The 16,891-nt window shown below is 41.7% G+C and overlaps 1 protein-coding gene across 1 annotated transcript in view; it reads right to left on the minus strand.

Annotated features, from left to right (window-relative positions):
- Window positions 1–6,204: 6,204 nt before the first annotated feature.
- The window catches only part of myo18ab (myosin XVIIIA b), a gene marked incomplete at its 5' end in the record, with an annotated part of 190,909 nt that continues 180,222 nt past the window's right edge, over window positions 6,205–16,891 (minus strand). Inside the window, 5 exon segments of the mRNA XM_080006919.1 lie at window positions 6,205–6,344; window positions 7,090–8,634; window positions 10,868–10,990; window positions 15,758–15,802; window positions 16,244–16,383. Coding sequence (XP_079863045.1) covers window positions 7,098–8,634; window positions 10,868–10,990; window positions 15,758–15,802; window positions 16,244–16,383 — 1,845 coding nt within the window. The 3' untranslated portion in view covers window positions 6,205–6,344; window positions 7,090–7,097.

Raw genomic sequence — 16,891 nt, forward strand, 5'->3', positions numbered from 1 at the left:
CGTAGTTACCAACAAACGTAGAAAAGAGGGAACATGGAACATGGAGGGAACATGGAAAAGAGGGGAAAAAAACAGGTTTGTTCGTAAGTTTGGATAAATGGATGTTCTACTGTATTGGAAACACCGTGTTGAATTTGCTTCCAGAAATTGATATGTTCATTGAAGCCAAATACAATTTGGATGAAATAAAATGGAACCAATCTCGATATCGTCGAAAGGCCAGGGATCCGGTGGTTTGGTTAGGCCCAATCCAAGATAGAAAACTTCTCTGCTCCTCTCCTGCTCTGCTTTCATCCCAGCAGACCAACTATATACCACCTACGCCGCATAGTATTCACAGGAAAAAAACATCTACGAACCTCAAACCTTCCAAAGCATTATGACAATTGCACTGGGTCATCTGCTGTTTCTGTGATATGGGGTCAGAGGCAACAGTGGTGAGTCAGCCAGAAAACAAGATGAGTTGTCAGCAGGGGGATGCCCTGGGGAGGGGGGTTTGGAGAAACAGCAACCAAATTTGGAAAGGTAATAAGTTCAGTGGAATGTCGCCAGGAGAAACCACTACACAGTCCCAGTGCTTCCTTGTCTGGATCTCCCAGGGGGGAAGGGATTACGTTATGCCAAAATAACAAACATTATGTTTGTTTCCTTCCTCCCCTGTAGCCCCTCCTCTCCTCCATCATTCTCCCCTCTTTTCTTCTCTCCTCGCCTCTCCTTCCTGGCAGCAAAGATATGCTCTTATTCTGGCATGAATACTCAATCGGGTCAGGTCGTTTTTATAAGGGACGTTCAAAACGTTGCGGACATTAATCTCAACTTGGGATGTAGAGATTTCCGGGGGTGTACAAAAATCTGTAGGATGGATGGAAATTGGAATAATTCAGGCTTAATTTTTAAAACCCAATTTAAACAGATACCGGCTATAGCTGTTAAACATACAGTAGGCAAGAGTGGCTGATAAAGGCCATTCGATTGCACTACGGATGGAAGTAAAATTCACCCAAATATATATGAAAAATTCTCATTCCTCTCCCAGAATTGCTGAGGAAGCACCTCTGAGGTCCGCAGCCATCTCGTGTTATAGTGCATTTAATAAGTGCATAAGCAAGTATTTTCCTAGTGGCCACAAGATTACTTGTCCAACCGGAGAAGAAGCCTGTCACCAGGGAGGAAACAGCACTTACGCACACCGGATAAACTTCTACTTTGCCTAAATATTTCAATTAAATGGAAATGCCTGCGTGCATCAAAACAGTCAGTTTTGATGCAGTCTGGCCTGTTTGGTTATCTGCTATCTGGTTATAATGGAAAATTATAATCTTGTATTAATAGATAGATATATATTGAATAATTTCAAGCAGTCTCACCAAATCCAGCCATTGAGATGCTTTTAACCATTGCCTTCAGCTTTTATGAAAATCCTTCATCACAATGGTTTTAATCAGCATGTATGACATGTGCACAGCTTGACAGAAGTCAAGGACAAATGTAGGGGAAAATGCAAGGAACATTCTTTTTTTTTACCAACACCAATACAAGATTAAATATTGATTTGCTCCACTGATTAAATCTTTTCTCCTCAATTCAGTTCACCAAAGGTGCTAAAAGCATTTCATGAAATTGTCTGGCATGTCAGCAGTTCCTAGCAATCACACTTTCTTGTTTCTTATTCAACAGAGGAGCTTCCATTCCATATAGATATTAAATTCATCAGAAATATATAGGGGCTATTGTATGTTTCACATCCACTGTATATCCATCAATCTATCCATATCCATATAGAAGATATATCAAGCTATACATTAGAACTTTATTTATTAAAATCCTGCTGCCACTGGGGGGGGAAATTCAGTCAACCAAACTTGAATGAATATACATCAAAACTATTTCAGAATCAGTGAAAGTGGCTAATTTAAACTCTGACAGTAACAAACATGAATATCCTAAATTATTGACAGTATGACACATGAACATAACATCAATGCACAAAACTATGTCAGGAAACAAACATCTGAACATCCTATTGATACGTAGTGTGCTCATCGTCTGACTGGAGCTTCAATTGCAGCCAACATGAAGAAGAGTGCTTAGGTAGGGTTATAGGCCAAACGACATACAGTAGCTAGTGCGACAATTAAAAAAAGAGGCTGGTTTGTTGACCAAAATGCAGATAAATGAGGTTTGGATAAAAATGAAAAAGAAGTTCTATCTATCTATATCTACATATTTATGATAGATAGAGAGTGTAAGGAGATTAGCCCTGATGCACACAATGCATTGTGGGTTACAGCATGCAGTGTTTTATCCATACTATGATATTCCACCGGATGTAGTATGTCACCCTGATAGTTTTTGCACACTATTTGATGCAAACTATGGTTTCGGACATACTAAACAGTAAATAAATAGTATGGTAAATGGTATGCATATATAGATATACACCACGTTCCAAATTATTATGCAAATTATATTTTTCTCTGATTTTCCAAAATAGTCGATACAAATGACAGTCTGTATAATTTTCAAGTCATCAACTGTTAGGGTCTAATTTGAATGTTATTGAACAAACCTCCCAATGATAACAGTATTTTTTTCAAAAATAAAAAACTCAAAAAGCACTGTTCCAAATGATTATGCACAACAGAGTTTCAAAACATTTTATAGGTTGTAAAGAACTGAAAATGGTCATTTGTTGAATTTGCATCATTTGGAGGTCATATTTACTTAAATCAAAAGCTATTTCAATCAAAAACATCTTAACTGGTCAAGTTACATGTTAACATAGGACCCCTTCTTTGATATCACCTTCACAATTCTTGCATCCATTGAACTTGTGAGTTTTTGGAGAGTTTCTGCTTGAATTTCTTTGCAGGATGTCAGAATAGTCTCCCAGAGCTGCTGTTTTGATGCAAACTGCCTCCCACCCTCATAGATCTTTGGCTTGAGGATGCTCCAAAGGTTCTCAGTAGGGTTGAGGTCAGGGGAGGATGGGGGCCACACCATGAGTTTCTCTCCTTTTATGCCCATAGCAGCCAATGACACGGAGGTATTCTTTGCAGCATGAGATGGTGCATTGTCATGTACGAAGATGATTTTGCTACAGAAGGCACGGTTCTTCTTTTTGTAGCATGGAAGAAAGTGGTCAGTCAGAAACTCTATATAACTTTGCCGAGGTCATTTTCACACCTTCAGGGACCCTAAAGGGGCCTACCAGCTCTCTCCCCATGTCTGGCCCAAAACATGACTCCGCCACCTCCTTGCTGACGTCGCAGCCTTGTTAGGACATGGTGGCCATCCACCAACCATCCACTACTCCATCCATCTGAACCATCCAGGGTTGCACAGCACTCATCAGTAAACATGACTGTTTGAAAATGAGTCTTCATGTATTTCTGGGCCTACTGCAACCGTTTCTGCTTGTGAGCATTGGTTAGGGGTGGCCAAATAGTATGTTTATGCACAACTGCAAGCCTCTGGTGGATCCTACACCTTCAGGTTCGCGGGACTCCAGAGGCACCAGCAGCTTCAAATACCTGTTTCCTGCTTTGTAATGGCATTTTAGCAGCTGCTCTCTTAATCCGATTAATTTGTGTGGCAGAAATTCCTCATTATGCCTTTATCTGCACGAACCCGTCTGTGCTCTGAATCAGCCACAAATCTCTTGACAGTACGATGATCACGCTTAAGTTTTCATGAAATATCTAATGCTTTCATACCTTGTCCAAGGTATTGCACTATTTGACGCTTTTTGGCAGCAGAGAGATCCTTTTTCTTTGCCATATTGCTTGAAACCTGTGGCCTGCTTAATAATGTGGATTGTCCTTCTTAAGTAGTTTTCCTTTAATTGGGCTCACCTGGCAAACTAAGTATCACAGGTGTCTGAGATTGATTTCAGCGATCCAAAGAGACACAAAGCCATCCATGAGTTTAATCGAAAAACAAAAGATTTAATGTTTATGACACTTACAGTAAATCCAATTTGCATAATAATTTGGAACGCGGTGTATATTTGCCCTGCGCACAAGACCTTATGAAACAGTGCACACCTAAAGCTAGGGCCACATTATGTGATTTTCAAAGCCGATTAGGCAATGATTTGGGATCGGGCAGGGTTGTAGCAGTTCAGGGTAGTCCAGGTTAGTCGCACTGTGGAATCGTATCTGTCATCGATATGTGTGTGAGTGAAAGACTGAAATTTGTCTATATACGATCTCAATCGGCAAGGTCAAGATTCAATCAAACTTGTTTGATTTTTATCGGGGCAAGTCTTTCCATAATGCGTCAAATTGCAACAGGAATTTTCAACAGCCAATGAGATTGTGTGCCTGCACGATGGCAAAGCTAAAGAATGCAGCAAAGGGAATAAGTGTAGACTTCTGAAAATGGAGGAGAAACTTGTCAACCATGTTTGTTTTGATGTCAAAATATCGCTCTGGAGCGCCAGAAAACTGCATCCATCTGTCCTCCGTCTTTAGATTTGTGCTCCTCAAAGATAGCAGTTGTTATGTGTCGGTGCAGAAGAGACTGACAATAAAAAAATAAAAAATCAGGTAATGTGGCCCCAAGCTTAAGAAAAAAAACAAAACCCATAAAAACATTCACACCAGCCTGTTAATCAAATCAAACCTCAAAACAAAATCAGGTCCAGAGGCATTCGAAAACAACCACCTTAATTTATTTACAATATATTAAAACCGTGACGCAAAAAAGGTATTACTAACTAAAGTAGTGGTCAATTCAGTCTTCAGATCTTCAGAACAAACAGCTGTTGAGCTGAAGCTGGTGTGAATCGCATTTAAGGTGTACGATAAGTAACGGTTGCTAGTTGTCTTCATTTATTTTAGAACAAGTGTTTTATTGAGTGTTAAACAAGGTAAACAAAAAAACAAAACAAAACTTTACCAAATTGCCGTTGACTGCATAGAGAATACGAAGTGAAGATATTAGACCATAAAAAACAGCTTAATACAGTGACATCTCTTGTCCACACACATCAAGTTCCATTGCCAAGGTATTACTGTGGGCGGCTTTGCTAAGAATATTTCAAATGCTTCGTCATAAATAATATAAAGATGGCTAAAGGGCTTGATGTAAAGCTTGAGTAATCCATACAGATCTGTCATGTTTTGCATTTAAATAACCTCCGCAGTTGGAGAGATAACGGGCTAAGACCGGTGGCCCGACAATGAGCGCACATCCCTCTGCAAAGCGCAGGGCAGCGGAATCAAAGCCAAAACGCATATCAGATGTGTGAGCAGAAGAAGAAAAAAAAGAAGAAAAAAAAAATGAGCCAGATGCTCTCCACCCATAAAATATTCCAGCTGGTACTTAGTCCAACTACCACCCCACCCCAAAAAGAGACAAGGCATTTCACGCAGGAGGACTTGCATTTTGTGGAAATTCAATTTCCCTGACAGCGGCACTCTCCAAACATATTATCACTTTTTTTTTTTTTTCTTTTAGATCAAAACAAAAATAAATGGTTTTGAATGCTTTCGGCGTGGAGTGTAGCAGTGTGTCTGGCTGAAAAGAGAGGGGGACCAGAAAAGATGGGTGAGACTTGAAGGGTAACCAACAGCGAGCAGAGGATAAGAGCGTCATTAGCCTTATCCTGTTTAGACTGTTCAAATGAAAACTGCTCCTATGTTTTATATTGTTGTTCTAAATCTGGAAGTTATCCAAGACTCTGCATAAATAGGAAATAATACAGTACAAGCATAAAATGTTTTTGGTAATGCATTGTGTGTGTGTGTGTGTGTGTGTCTGTGTGTGTGTGTGTGTGTGTGTGTGTGTGTGTGTGTGTGTGTGTGTGTGTGTATACACGCATACACACACACACACTTGCAACCTCAAGTTCTTTGGCTCAGTTCCAATCATGTTTAGAGAAAATAAGGTGGTGAGGGGAGGGGGGGAGGGTTCGTGCAGCCAGAAAAGACTAAGTCATCAATAATGGGCTTGCTGTGTTAAGAGTTGAGGAGGGTCCTCACAATGTAGGTTAAATGCTGTGCTATAGCAGTTATACATTTGTAGTTATGACAATTAGAGAAAGTGTGTCTGTGTGTGTGTGCGGCTGGTAAATGTGTCACAAATTTTTCACGACAGGAGTCCGATCTGCATGCGAGGGTAAGCCTGTGAGCGGCGCACGAGCGGGTCACGCGGTGGTCTCGGGAAGCTTGCCATCGTCGCTCAGACAGCCACTGCGCTTGTTGGGTGAGTGGCGGTAGGGGACCGGGCACTCTTCTTTTGCTTTTTCTTCTTCTTCTTCTTCTTCTTCTTCTTCTTCTTCTTCTCCCTCGGCCTCCTCGTCGGATCTGTCAAGGCAGAAATGGCGTCGTCTGGGCGGGCTGGGGGAGATGGAGGAAAAATGGGGGAAGATGGTGTTAGGCTTTCCGAACAGTTTCATGAAAGGAGCGCTCTGCTTGGACGACGGGGGCACGCCGTGAGAGCATTTCTACCAAAGAAACAATTGTTTCGCCCCAATATTTAAGTAATCCCATGCAACAGCTGCTCCAGTGAGATGCTTAAATGCACAGAACCAACACATTCAAACCGTTAGCATGTAAAACAGGCTGTCGTTTTTACAAGTAATTGGACAGCAGAGACACAGAGATAGAGACAGAGACAGAGACAGTTGGAGTACAATTAGCAGTGGTGAGACATCATTCTACATGATGCTCAGTATTAAGCAGAGGTAGGAAGAGAACATTCACCAAAACGGCTTCTAAGTCTGCCTTCTCACTGCTTACACCCCCCCCCCCCCCCCCCCGCCCACTCCCCCTCCCGCCCCGAGTCCTACAAAAAAAAAAAAAAGTCGTAACGGTATTACAGCAGTGAAAATAAATGTCAGCGTAATTGTCATTCATAGAGCATAATCCTAATTGCTAAGAGGAGCTTCTGTGAATTAATGAACCAGTGTTTATTTGGAAATTGAGAATGTAGGAGGGGAGAGAAATGCCAGCGTCTTGAAAATACCTATATACATAAATAGACCACGTTCAAATGTAAAACAGTTAAAAGTTTCAAGTTAGAAAACCACGCCATGCCGGAGCACATTCCCGGAGTGAGTCCACACTAGGCGGGGGCACCTACTCCTTGCCTCAGTCGCTGTCTGGTCGGTAGAGGTACTTCATCACCAGGTTGTCCACCTTCTTCTTCCTCTTCTTCTCCTTCTTCTTGTCAAAGGGTTTGTCCTCAGCAGGGGGCTCATCTTCACCTTCATCCCCCACTGGGCTGGCGGCAGGTCGACCCGGTGCTCTTTTCACACTGTTGGAACTCTTATAGGAGATGGTGGAGGCACCCGAGCCGGACTCTGAATCAGAGTCAGCTGTAGAGTCCGAGGATGAAGAGGATGATGAGACGGAGGGGTTTCCCCTTTTCTTGGACTTCTTCTTGGACTTCTTCTTGGACTTCTTCCCCCTCCTCTTTGAGCTGCTCCTGCTGCGACGCTCCTCTGCGGAACTGTCCGACTCAGAGAGGGGGCTCCTACGCTGCTTCTTGCTGCTACTGCGACGGCCGTTGCTGTGATTGATGCTGCTGCGACTGCAGCTGCTCATGCTGCTGGTGGGCCTCATGCAGTCCATAGCGGAAGCAGAGCGCCTCAGACTTCCGCTCTTGCAATTGCTATCCACGTCCCAGCTGCTTTTGCTGCTGTCTCCACTCTGGGCTTTTCTTCCCTCATCTTCTGAGTCCTCCAGGCTGGTGCGCTTGAATTTGATGGGCTTGAAGCTCAGCACCTCATTGATGGCTTTCTCCAGGTCAGGGTCCAGGTAGTTGCGGTGACTGACTGGTTTGATTTCGGAAGTATACAGCAGGTCATCGCTGTTGCCAAAAGACGATCTGGCTTGCGGCGGTGGCATGGAGACGCTGCGCCCAGTTGAGGAATGAGGGCTGTAGGCTGATCTTTCAATAAAAGCCATGCTGCGGCTGTCGTCAATGTCCAAATCTAGCTCACTGAGGCGAAAGCTGCTTGCAAGTGACATACGGGAGTCAGCGCGGTTTGTGCTTGCAGGGCTGTGGCCGCCGGACTGTCTGCTCAGACGAGGGCTGTTGGGGATGCGTCTGTACGATGACTCCCCGACTCTTCCCTCATCCAAACGCCGTCCCAGTGGGCTGGACAGACGTGGGCCCCGGGTGGACTTGGCATCATCCTCCGGGCTTAACCCACGGAGTGAATGCACATGACTGGGTGCATGGGATGTAACAGAGGAGGAATCCCTGTCAAAGTCACCCCGGCGACTCTCGAAGCCTTTCCTGGCTCGACTGGTGACTTCCGAATAGGCCTGGGAGGTGATCGACTCTCTGCAGTCAACGTCATCCCCGGTCTGGGATTTCCTCCAGGAGGCAAGTGAAAAGCAATCGCTCTGAGCATCAGAGCTCTTAGGTTTTGCCTTAAGGAAGGAGGAGAGAGGTTCCTGCGACACAGAAGAACTCTCTTTGAGCATGCTGAAGAGGGAACTGTGGTCTCCTTTACCACCGATGGAGTCCTTGAGGTCGGAGTGCTTTCTGTAGCTGAGAGAACTCATCACTGACACAGGTCTGCTTGACCCTACCTCCTTGCCCTCCTTTCTGCCCTCTTTCCATTCCTTACCCTCTTTCCATTCTTTCCCTTCTTTTGCGTCTACGTTTATGGCAAATCTAGAGAGACAACAAAAGGGGATGTGGATGGAAAAGGGATCAGAGAAAGAAGGAAAGCAAAGGTAAAAATAGATATAATTGAAGTGGGTGGGGAGGGGCGGATTAGAGGGAAAGAAATAAAGGAAGAGAACAGAAAAAGAAGAATGGCAGGTGAGACAAATGTATCAAAGGTGGAAATGTAATAAAATGATTGAACAATGAACAATAAGCACGAAAGAACAAAAAAAGTAGATGAATTGCTAAAATGGTCCTTGGCTTCTGAATCTTAGAGCAAAGTATCATGAAGTACATCAATGTAAAATTATTTTGATGTGAATGTGTTTGGAAGTGAAATGCTGTTATCGATTCTATGCAAATCAAAAATGATTACTTTGTTAAACAACAGATTATGCTGATCCAAAACACGTATTTTTTTTAGGCATGAGTCATTAAATCAACAGATGATTTAAACCAAGCATCGCGTGGTAGATGGCAGTCTGTAATGATACGTCATAAAAGGATTACATTTTTTTTACAAATAACCAAAACGATTAAGAAACTCTGAAAACTTTAGACAGTTTGGAGTGGAGATATACATCCTGATCAAAAGAAACAAATCTAGGGCAATCGAAGCTGTCATCTGGCAGACACATCCATTAATCTTGTGGAGAGGCTCAGGTAGCCTATGCCAGCTGGCCAATGGGAATGTCAATAAACCTACCAGGGAGGTGACTCCCGATTTCTTTTAACAAAAAGTCCCCTCCCATCAAAAGGCCGACAATAAAGACAAAGAGGCCTGTAGAATGCATTCAAAGTAACAAGGCTCTCTGTGTTTCAGCCTAGTGCTCGCTTAAGATTGCTTCAGGTACCCCAACCCCGCACTCAATAACCTCCTTAAATGGATACTCAACTTTTTGGGGAAATTTGCTGAAAAGGGCATCAGCTAGCCGTGCTCCTGTGAAGTTATGGAAATATACCTATGTATTTTTAAGAGATACACATATATAATATACAAAAAGGAGAGATACACCCTATGTCTTGATGAGTAAAGAAACACATAAAAACAAGATTGTAGCTGTTTTAAATGCAACTACATTCAGAAATATTTTTGACACAGGGTTGCGCAGTGATCCCTATTTTCACAGGAGCTAGGTTAATTGCTTCTCCCTGCAGCTTTCATTGAAATAACACAGTGAGCATGCAGCTCATCGCTGTCTTGGTACTGGACACACATCGGCAGAATTGAGACCGTCCCCCAATTAAGATGGATAACAAGGACATTTCCAGAAAAATCTGAGACATATTAAAGCAGAGCTTTTTCAGCCAACCTTTTTCAGCCCAAGGACCCCTTGGTGGATAGAGAAACAGAGCAGCGACCCCCTTGATTATAATAACATATTCATAATGCCTTATTAACCTATATATATACGAATTTATGACGCTTACAGTTCCTGTGTGTTTTTATTTTATAATTATTTGTATTAATAGTGTGTAAAAAAAATTCAGTGAAACCCACCTATTTTTAACAAATAGAATAAAGGTTTCACAAATCTGAAATAGGGTTTGAAATGCTGTTTAGGGTTTTTATTATAATACATTTCAGGTTTGACTACTATAAGTACAGCATTTTTTTTTTATCTAGACCTAGGCTTTTGTGGCCTGTGTGTAGAAAAAAACAGTGAAATCCGCCTTTTCTCTGTTTTCACGAATAAGATAAAGTTTTCACAAATATGAAATAGGGTTTTACATGCTGTTTAGTATCAATACAATGATACAAACCATTTACCGTGTGTTGTTATTGAAGTTCAGCCATGTACTAGTTATGTCTGTCAGAGACACAGTACGTTACTGATTATTAACGTTTTTGAACATTAATCAAAAATTGAAGGTTTTTGAACGTTACTAAAAAATAAGAGGGTTTTGAACGTTACTCAAAAATCGAAGGTTTCTGAATTCACCCAAACTTCAGAAGATAAGAATCGGCATGCTTTCTGCTGATTACTGAAATAAACAAAATGCAGCTCTTCTAGTGTGAATGGTTGAAGTTTACACAATATACTTTTTTTGTCAAAAATATCTTTTACAATTTTTTACAAAAATAATTTGGACATTTAAGAACAATTGGCCGGAACCCCTGCAGTACCTCCGCGGACACCCTAGGGGTCATGGACCACAGGTTGAATACTGTATCTGCTTTAGTACCCGTAGAGTGATAGTACTGGGAGTGATGAACCCTCTTCAGGTTCGTACTGACCTGGAACTCTTAAGGCTGCCGTCGTCGGACAGATTCTTGCCATAAGCCTTGCTTTTGGACAGCCAAGACTTTACTCCGTCCACACGGTTCTCCACCTCGGAGTCGGTGTCCGAATCACCCTCGCTGGGCATGGGGGAGAGAGGGGGGGTGACAGAGAAGACGTAAGAAGGAGCAAAAAAGAAAATTAGCGACCCAAAATCTTTCACAAAATACACAGAGAGGAAATATGAAGCATCGAGGTAACGGCAGAGGAGAAGGAGTTGATTAGAGAAGGTAATTGGGAAAGAGACGACAGCCAACGACGATTTGCAGTTTAAGCTGAACCGGGAAGGAAAAATTTAGGGCACTCGTAGTAGATGTTAGGGATGTTGCTAGAGGAGGTGAATTACTTTGTGTTCCTGCAGTGCGGAAAAAAATATTATTCTGACCAAGACAAGAGAATGTTGAGAACAATAGATCAACAATAGATTTTTGTTTCTTTGGAGATAAATTCACTAGCCTTGAATATTGTGCGGCACATTATTCTGCTGGCTTTTAGGTAAAATGTCTTCCACTATCTTACTTGGGTAAACTATTGCCAAGTCTAGGGATATATTTAAGGGAAATAGGTAACTTTTAAAATAGAACAGCCGGTTTTGATGCTCTCCACTCCGAAGAAAGAAGACATTTCAGATGATCTTTCTTCATCTTAAGAATCAAATGTGCTGTGTAGTCACAATTTATACAATATTTCTTATCAAGTAAATGCTTTTTAATACAATGGTAGATGACGTTGCTTAATTCCTGTATTATTAGCAATTTCTTATTTTCTTCTTTGACATTGACTGAGAGGTCTTCGAAAACTGACAGGGGTGGCAATACTATCTTCCTGGCCCTGTATTTAGCCGACATAGCCAAATCCAAACAACCAAGGCTACCAAAACGGCAGCTGTCGCGTTGACAAACAAAAATTGCGCTAAAAAAAGGCTGTTAAAGGGGATCACAAAATAGATGGATTCAAAATATGACATGCTTTTCCTTCACCCCACAGACACACACACACACACACACACACACACACATACATGCACCCACACATGGGCAATTTTGTACACAGGTGGACACAGATCAGTTTTTTTACCCCAAATTATCATTGCACATTGACAAACTACTGGGAGGCGGCGGGCAAAACCAAGGCTGTCATCAAATTTGACACGGATGAAGAGTGCAGCGCTGGTTAAGTGCCATCAAGGCCCAGCACTCTTGTGGTGCTGAAAAATTACATTGTATCAGCTTAATAGCCCTGCTGAGACATCCTGGGTTCAGGTTGTTTATGAACTTCTGCATCTGCTATGGGGTGAAGGGAAAAAAAATCCTTCTTCACCGTGGAATTAACAGGAAAAAAAAAACTGAAAATATATGTTTTAAATATATTACCTCTAATAAAACTCTTTAACAACAAGACAAAAGCGTTCAACAACTATAGAGGAGGGATGGTTAAAAATGGCTGTGCGTGAACGCCAGCTCTTTTGTTTGGCACACAATGACTTAACAGGACTTGTTTAATTTGGCTTATCAAAGGTGGCCATCCATTGCCATGTCCGAAACTGCACACTACACGTTTGTCGTCTGGCATACTCAAGTATGGAGTAAAAATAACAATGGCTGTTTGGCTCAAGATGGCTATAGTATATCCTCATATAGCTGCACCACTTCCTTTCAGCAGTTGAGTGGATTGAAGACGACACTTACTTAAATGGTAGCGTTCACCGCTTTGGACGGACCTGCTCTCCGCCACACTGGTGGTTGTTGTTGTAGCAAAGTAGCGTTATCACAATGAGATGGGATATGCTCACCGCTATTGTATCCTGTCTTTGCGCACTACAATATTCATTGGGTGGAGTATGTCATCTCAGTACTTTTCGCATACTATTTTATGCATAACGCGGGTTTGGACAATCTGAAAGAATGGTAGGCATCAAATAGTACGTGAAAGTTTGTTTTCAACATTTTGTCCGCCTATTTCGTATGCAAGCATTTTCTAGTACGTTTCCGATATTGCGATTTTGTATGCAGCGCTAGACGTGGGTCTTTTTCACAGAGGTCTTCTACCAGGTAAAATACAGGCGTAGCTCATAACAATGATTATAGCTCATTGATTAATTACAATATTGTCTTTGGTGCACTGGTGAAACCTCAAGATGAATAATGTTACGATCTACATCCATGTTTACCCTGCTAGGACACCTTCGTGAAAAGGTTGAATTTGCAACTTAGAGGAAATAGAAAATATCTGTGTTAAATTACACCCTAAATCCTCAGGCAACTTTGGTAACGGGGCTAATAAGACCATAGATCTTTGTTGTCATGCTTTATCATGAAATTCAGATTGCAGTAATGTATATATAGGTGCGTCTGCAAGTATAATTTTAATTAAACGAATTGTTCCTTATCCTCGTGAACCTTTGGTATATCTTTTCCGCGGTGTACAGCAACACCATGCAGGAAAGAAAGAAGGGAAGAAAAAATCAACGACGGCGGCGGGCACTTTTGTAATCGGAGCGCCTCACACATGGTGTCAGCGGCAATTTATGTCCTTGACCGGCGTACCATTAGTTAAGCCCCGTTGAAAGCCTGGGGGGGGGCAAACAAACAGAGAGTGCTGAGGAGACATTAATTGTCTGTGACAATCTGCCGCCACTGGTTGTACATCTCTGTTACACACTATTACATTTATCATCAGCTTCTATGGATCCGTGCTGCACACACCGCTCTGCGCAAATTTGTCACTGGGTTTTACAGACACTTGTGTTAATATGTGGAACCCAGTCTGGCCATGCAACCCTTTGGGGTTTGTGATGCAGTTTGGCATATGGAGGCTTTCAAAGTACCAAGAGATCAAGAGATCCAACGCTGGGAGTAAGACTCTTGTCAACAGTGTCAGATCGAAAGTAGATACACTTTGTTTCCTGTTTGCTCACTTGCAATATACTGTAGGCTCGGTAACAACCAAGTCAACTCATTCAAATGTACAAAGTCCTTGTACAGTTGAATTATACAAAATGATCCACCATTTTGGTTAAAGGGTTTCACTACTGAAATTACTGTACTGAAACTTGAATAACGCAGCTATGAGATGCTGGAAGATGTATTTTTTTTCGAATCTATTTCAAGGTCCTTCTACTTGTTTATAAAGTTCTTGATGGAATAGCACCTCCCTATATGTCAGAATGTACTATTCATTCACTTTAAATAATTGATTACTGTCAATTATTAATTCCTAAATGTCTGTAAAGCACTTTAAGAGGAAAATCTTGCATGAAAGGTGCTATACAAATAATGATTATTATAACTATTATTATTATTTGCCATATTTCAATGGAGCTAGGCTAGTAGATTCCCCCTGCAGCCTTGCATTGAGTTAACACAGTTAGCATGCAGCCCGTGGCAGTGTAGCAGTTTACAGAAAATGAGCTATGTACAGTATTCTGATCCTTGACTTGATGACCCGAACAGGCAGTGAACAGCAGAATAAATAATTAAGAATAAAAAACACTTCCAGTCTACTTCTGCCTGATGCCTTGAAGAAATTAGAAACAGGAAATCAAAATAAAAAGGAAATTCAACCACTTTGTTTAACATCACTGTTAACCTAGTGTAGTATGGGGAAGTAGTATTTTAGTAAAATTAAGGCTGACACGGAGAACATCTGCTGCATCATACGTCCTTAAAAAAAAAGCTGGAGGGGTTGACATAATGTGTGGCACTTTCCGACACGGCTCAACAGATCAAAAGAAAACGCGATAACTGCTCAACTAAAAAACTCTGACATGGGGAATTCTATTTTGCTAGGACATTTGAGAGGCGTGCATTATTTAAGGAGAGTGCGATTCAAACATTGATGAGGAACACGTCCTCTTCTCACTCAAGGACACGGTTGCAATAGAGCCGTAGATTTGGTGACATCTGGCCCCCTGAGTATCTGCATCAAATATTAAAAGGACACCACGGGAACGAGAAGCTGAGACTGTTCGAACACGGGGTGTTGGGTTGTGTCCCAACAGTGGCCGCCTCAGAAAGGTGAAGACGACAAGGTGTCTAGGTTGGCTAGGTTTGTCTCATGCTTTGGGGAGGAGAGCAAGTGGTGAGAGTGGTGTTTTTGTGCATGCAGCTTGTGTCGTCGTGCAATGAAAAGAAAAGCAAATTGGGATTATTGCGCAGTGTTTGCGCAGGATATTGCAGTACCACTTTGAAGACACCTTCAAAGATTTTAAAGGTCACCTCCAGTCAGTGTTACATATTTTCCCCTAACTGAAGAGGACAGGTATGGCTTTCAACCAACATCATGGCACCCACTGATGAATGGCTTTTATGAATGGCGGCATGGTGTTCTCACCAGCACTAGGGCAACCAACGAGCCTCAATGAAACAAAGTGGACAACAAGTGAGCGCAAGTGTGAACACGTTGTTGTTACATAGCTGACTTCATTGCCCAATATACTTATAATGCAGTAGTAACCCAGTCGGTTGAAATATTGATACATTTCACAGTGAGTGTGGGCATGCCAGGTTGGTTAATCACACCCTTCTTTTCCAAGAAGCAATTTTGAACTATTGGTGTCAAAATCAGTTAATATTTGTTCAAATTAATGTTGGCCATAAATGGATGTGTGCCATTAAGAAATGGCCCATGACATGGCCCAAAATTTAAAAAATAACTGGAGGTGACCTTTTTTTCCCTGCCGTGATCTTTGACGACTAGCTTGTGGCAGCAACTTAACCTATTTAAAGAAAAAATCTGGCAAGTAATGAAGATACAAGCCGTACAAAAAAAAAAAAATTAAATCAATCAATCAATACAAGGTTACAAAATGTACAAAGCAATCTGTAACACAAGCTTCAGTTCCTCACGTTCGGTTCTTTCTTTTCTGATACCTTGTCACCATATCTTGCAAACTGGTTGCGATGATGGATGGTAGAGAGAGACGAGAAAATAACAGACATAACAAAAAAAGGAAGGGGGGGAGAGCATGAGAGAGAAAGAGATCAGTCAAAACAAATGGGAATAAAATGTGACAGAAATATTTAAACAATAGTAGTGGCTACTGTGGCAGGTCGGGGGACACTGACTCAGCAATGTCACAGTATCCGCACTTTCACCATAAATCTTAAACAGGGCTTGTTGTAAGAAAAAGCTTGAAGATAGTCACCAAACGACCCTTCCGGTGAGAGTTCTGAACTGCTTGAACCCCTTTCTTTTCTCATGATCATTACATCTATTAACTTGATCTGTGGTTTAACCAGGAAAGCAGCCCCTCCACACTTAAACAAAACCCCTGATTCTGAGAATTTTTTGACTGCACGTTTACTGAGCTGTTTGTTAACACGCCCTTGTACCTGTTAATGAGATCTTCGTTGTCATCGCTCTCCATTTCGTCCTCGATGGCTGACTGGAGGTCTCCAATTCTTTTGAAGGCCAGCTTAAGATCCGCTTGCAGGCTCTGGTTGGCGGCCTCCAGGCTTTCGATGTCCATTTCCTGGGGTTCCAAGGAGAAAATAGAATAGGCTTTCCAGTAACATGGGTCAACAACTGACCAGTGTTGACCCTACTGCTGCTCTGGCACAAAACCTTCTCACCTGTCACACCAACTACATGGTTGCCAGACTATGTTTACTATTATTCATATATTTAATATTCAATGTATTTTCTTTTGGCGGGTATTTGAAAGTGGAAATGCTTGCTCTGAAATCACTTCAACGTGGATGAGTGAAAATAGACTTGACGCATTTAGTCAATTGTTTTTTTTTAAATAAACGTTTAAGTGACATTCCCCTGATGTTTCAGCGGCAGGAGCGATTTTTATCCCATATTTCACATTACTATATTGTACATTTTTGTATAAAGGTATGATGCATGATAATGGTTTTCTGGAAATCCTCAGTAGTTCATAATGTATGTGTATTCTTCTACATAATGTATGTAGAATCTATCTGTCCATCCACCTATCAAATACCTAGCAACCTACCTGCATTAACTCAAAAAGC

The sequence above is a fragment of the Zeus faber genome (genome assembly GCF_960531495.2).
Source record: "Zeus faber genome assembly, chromosome: 9".
Lineage (NCBI taxonomy): Eukaryota > Metazoa > Chordata > Actinopteri > Zeiformes > Zeidae > Zeus > Zeus faber.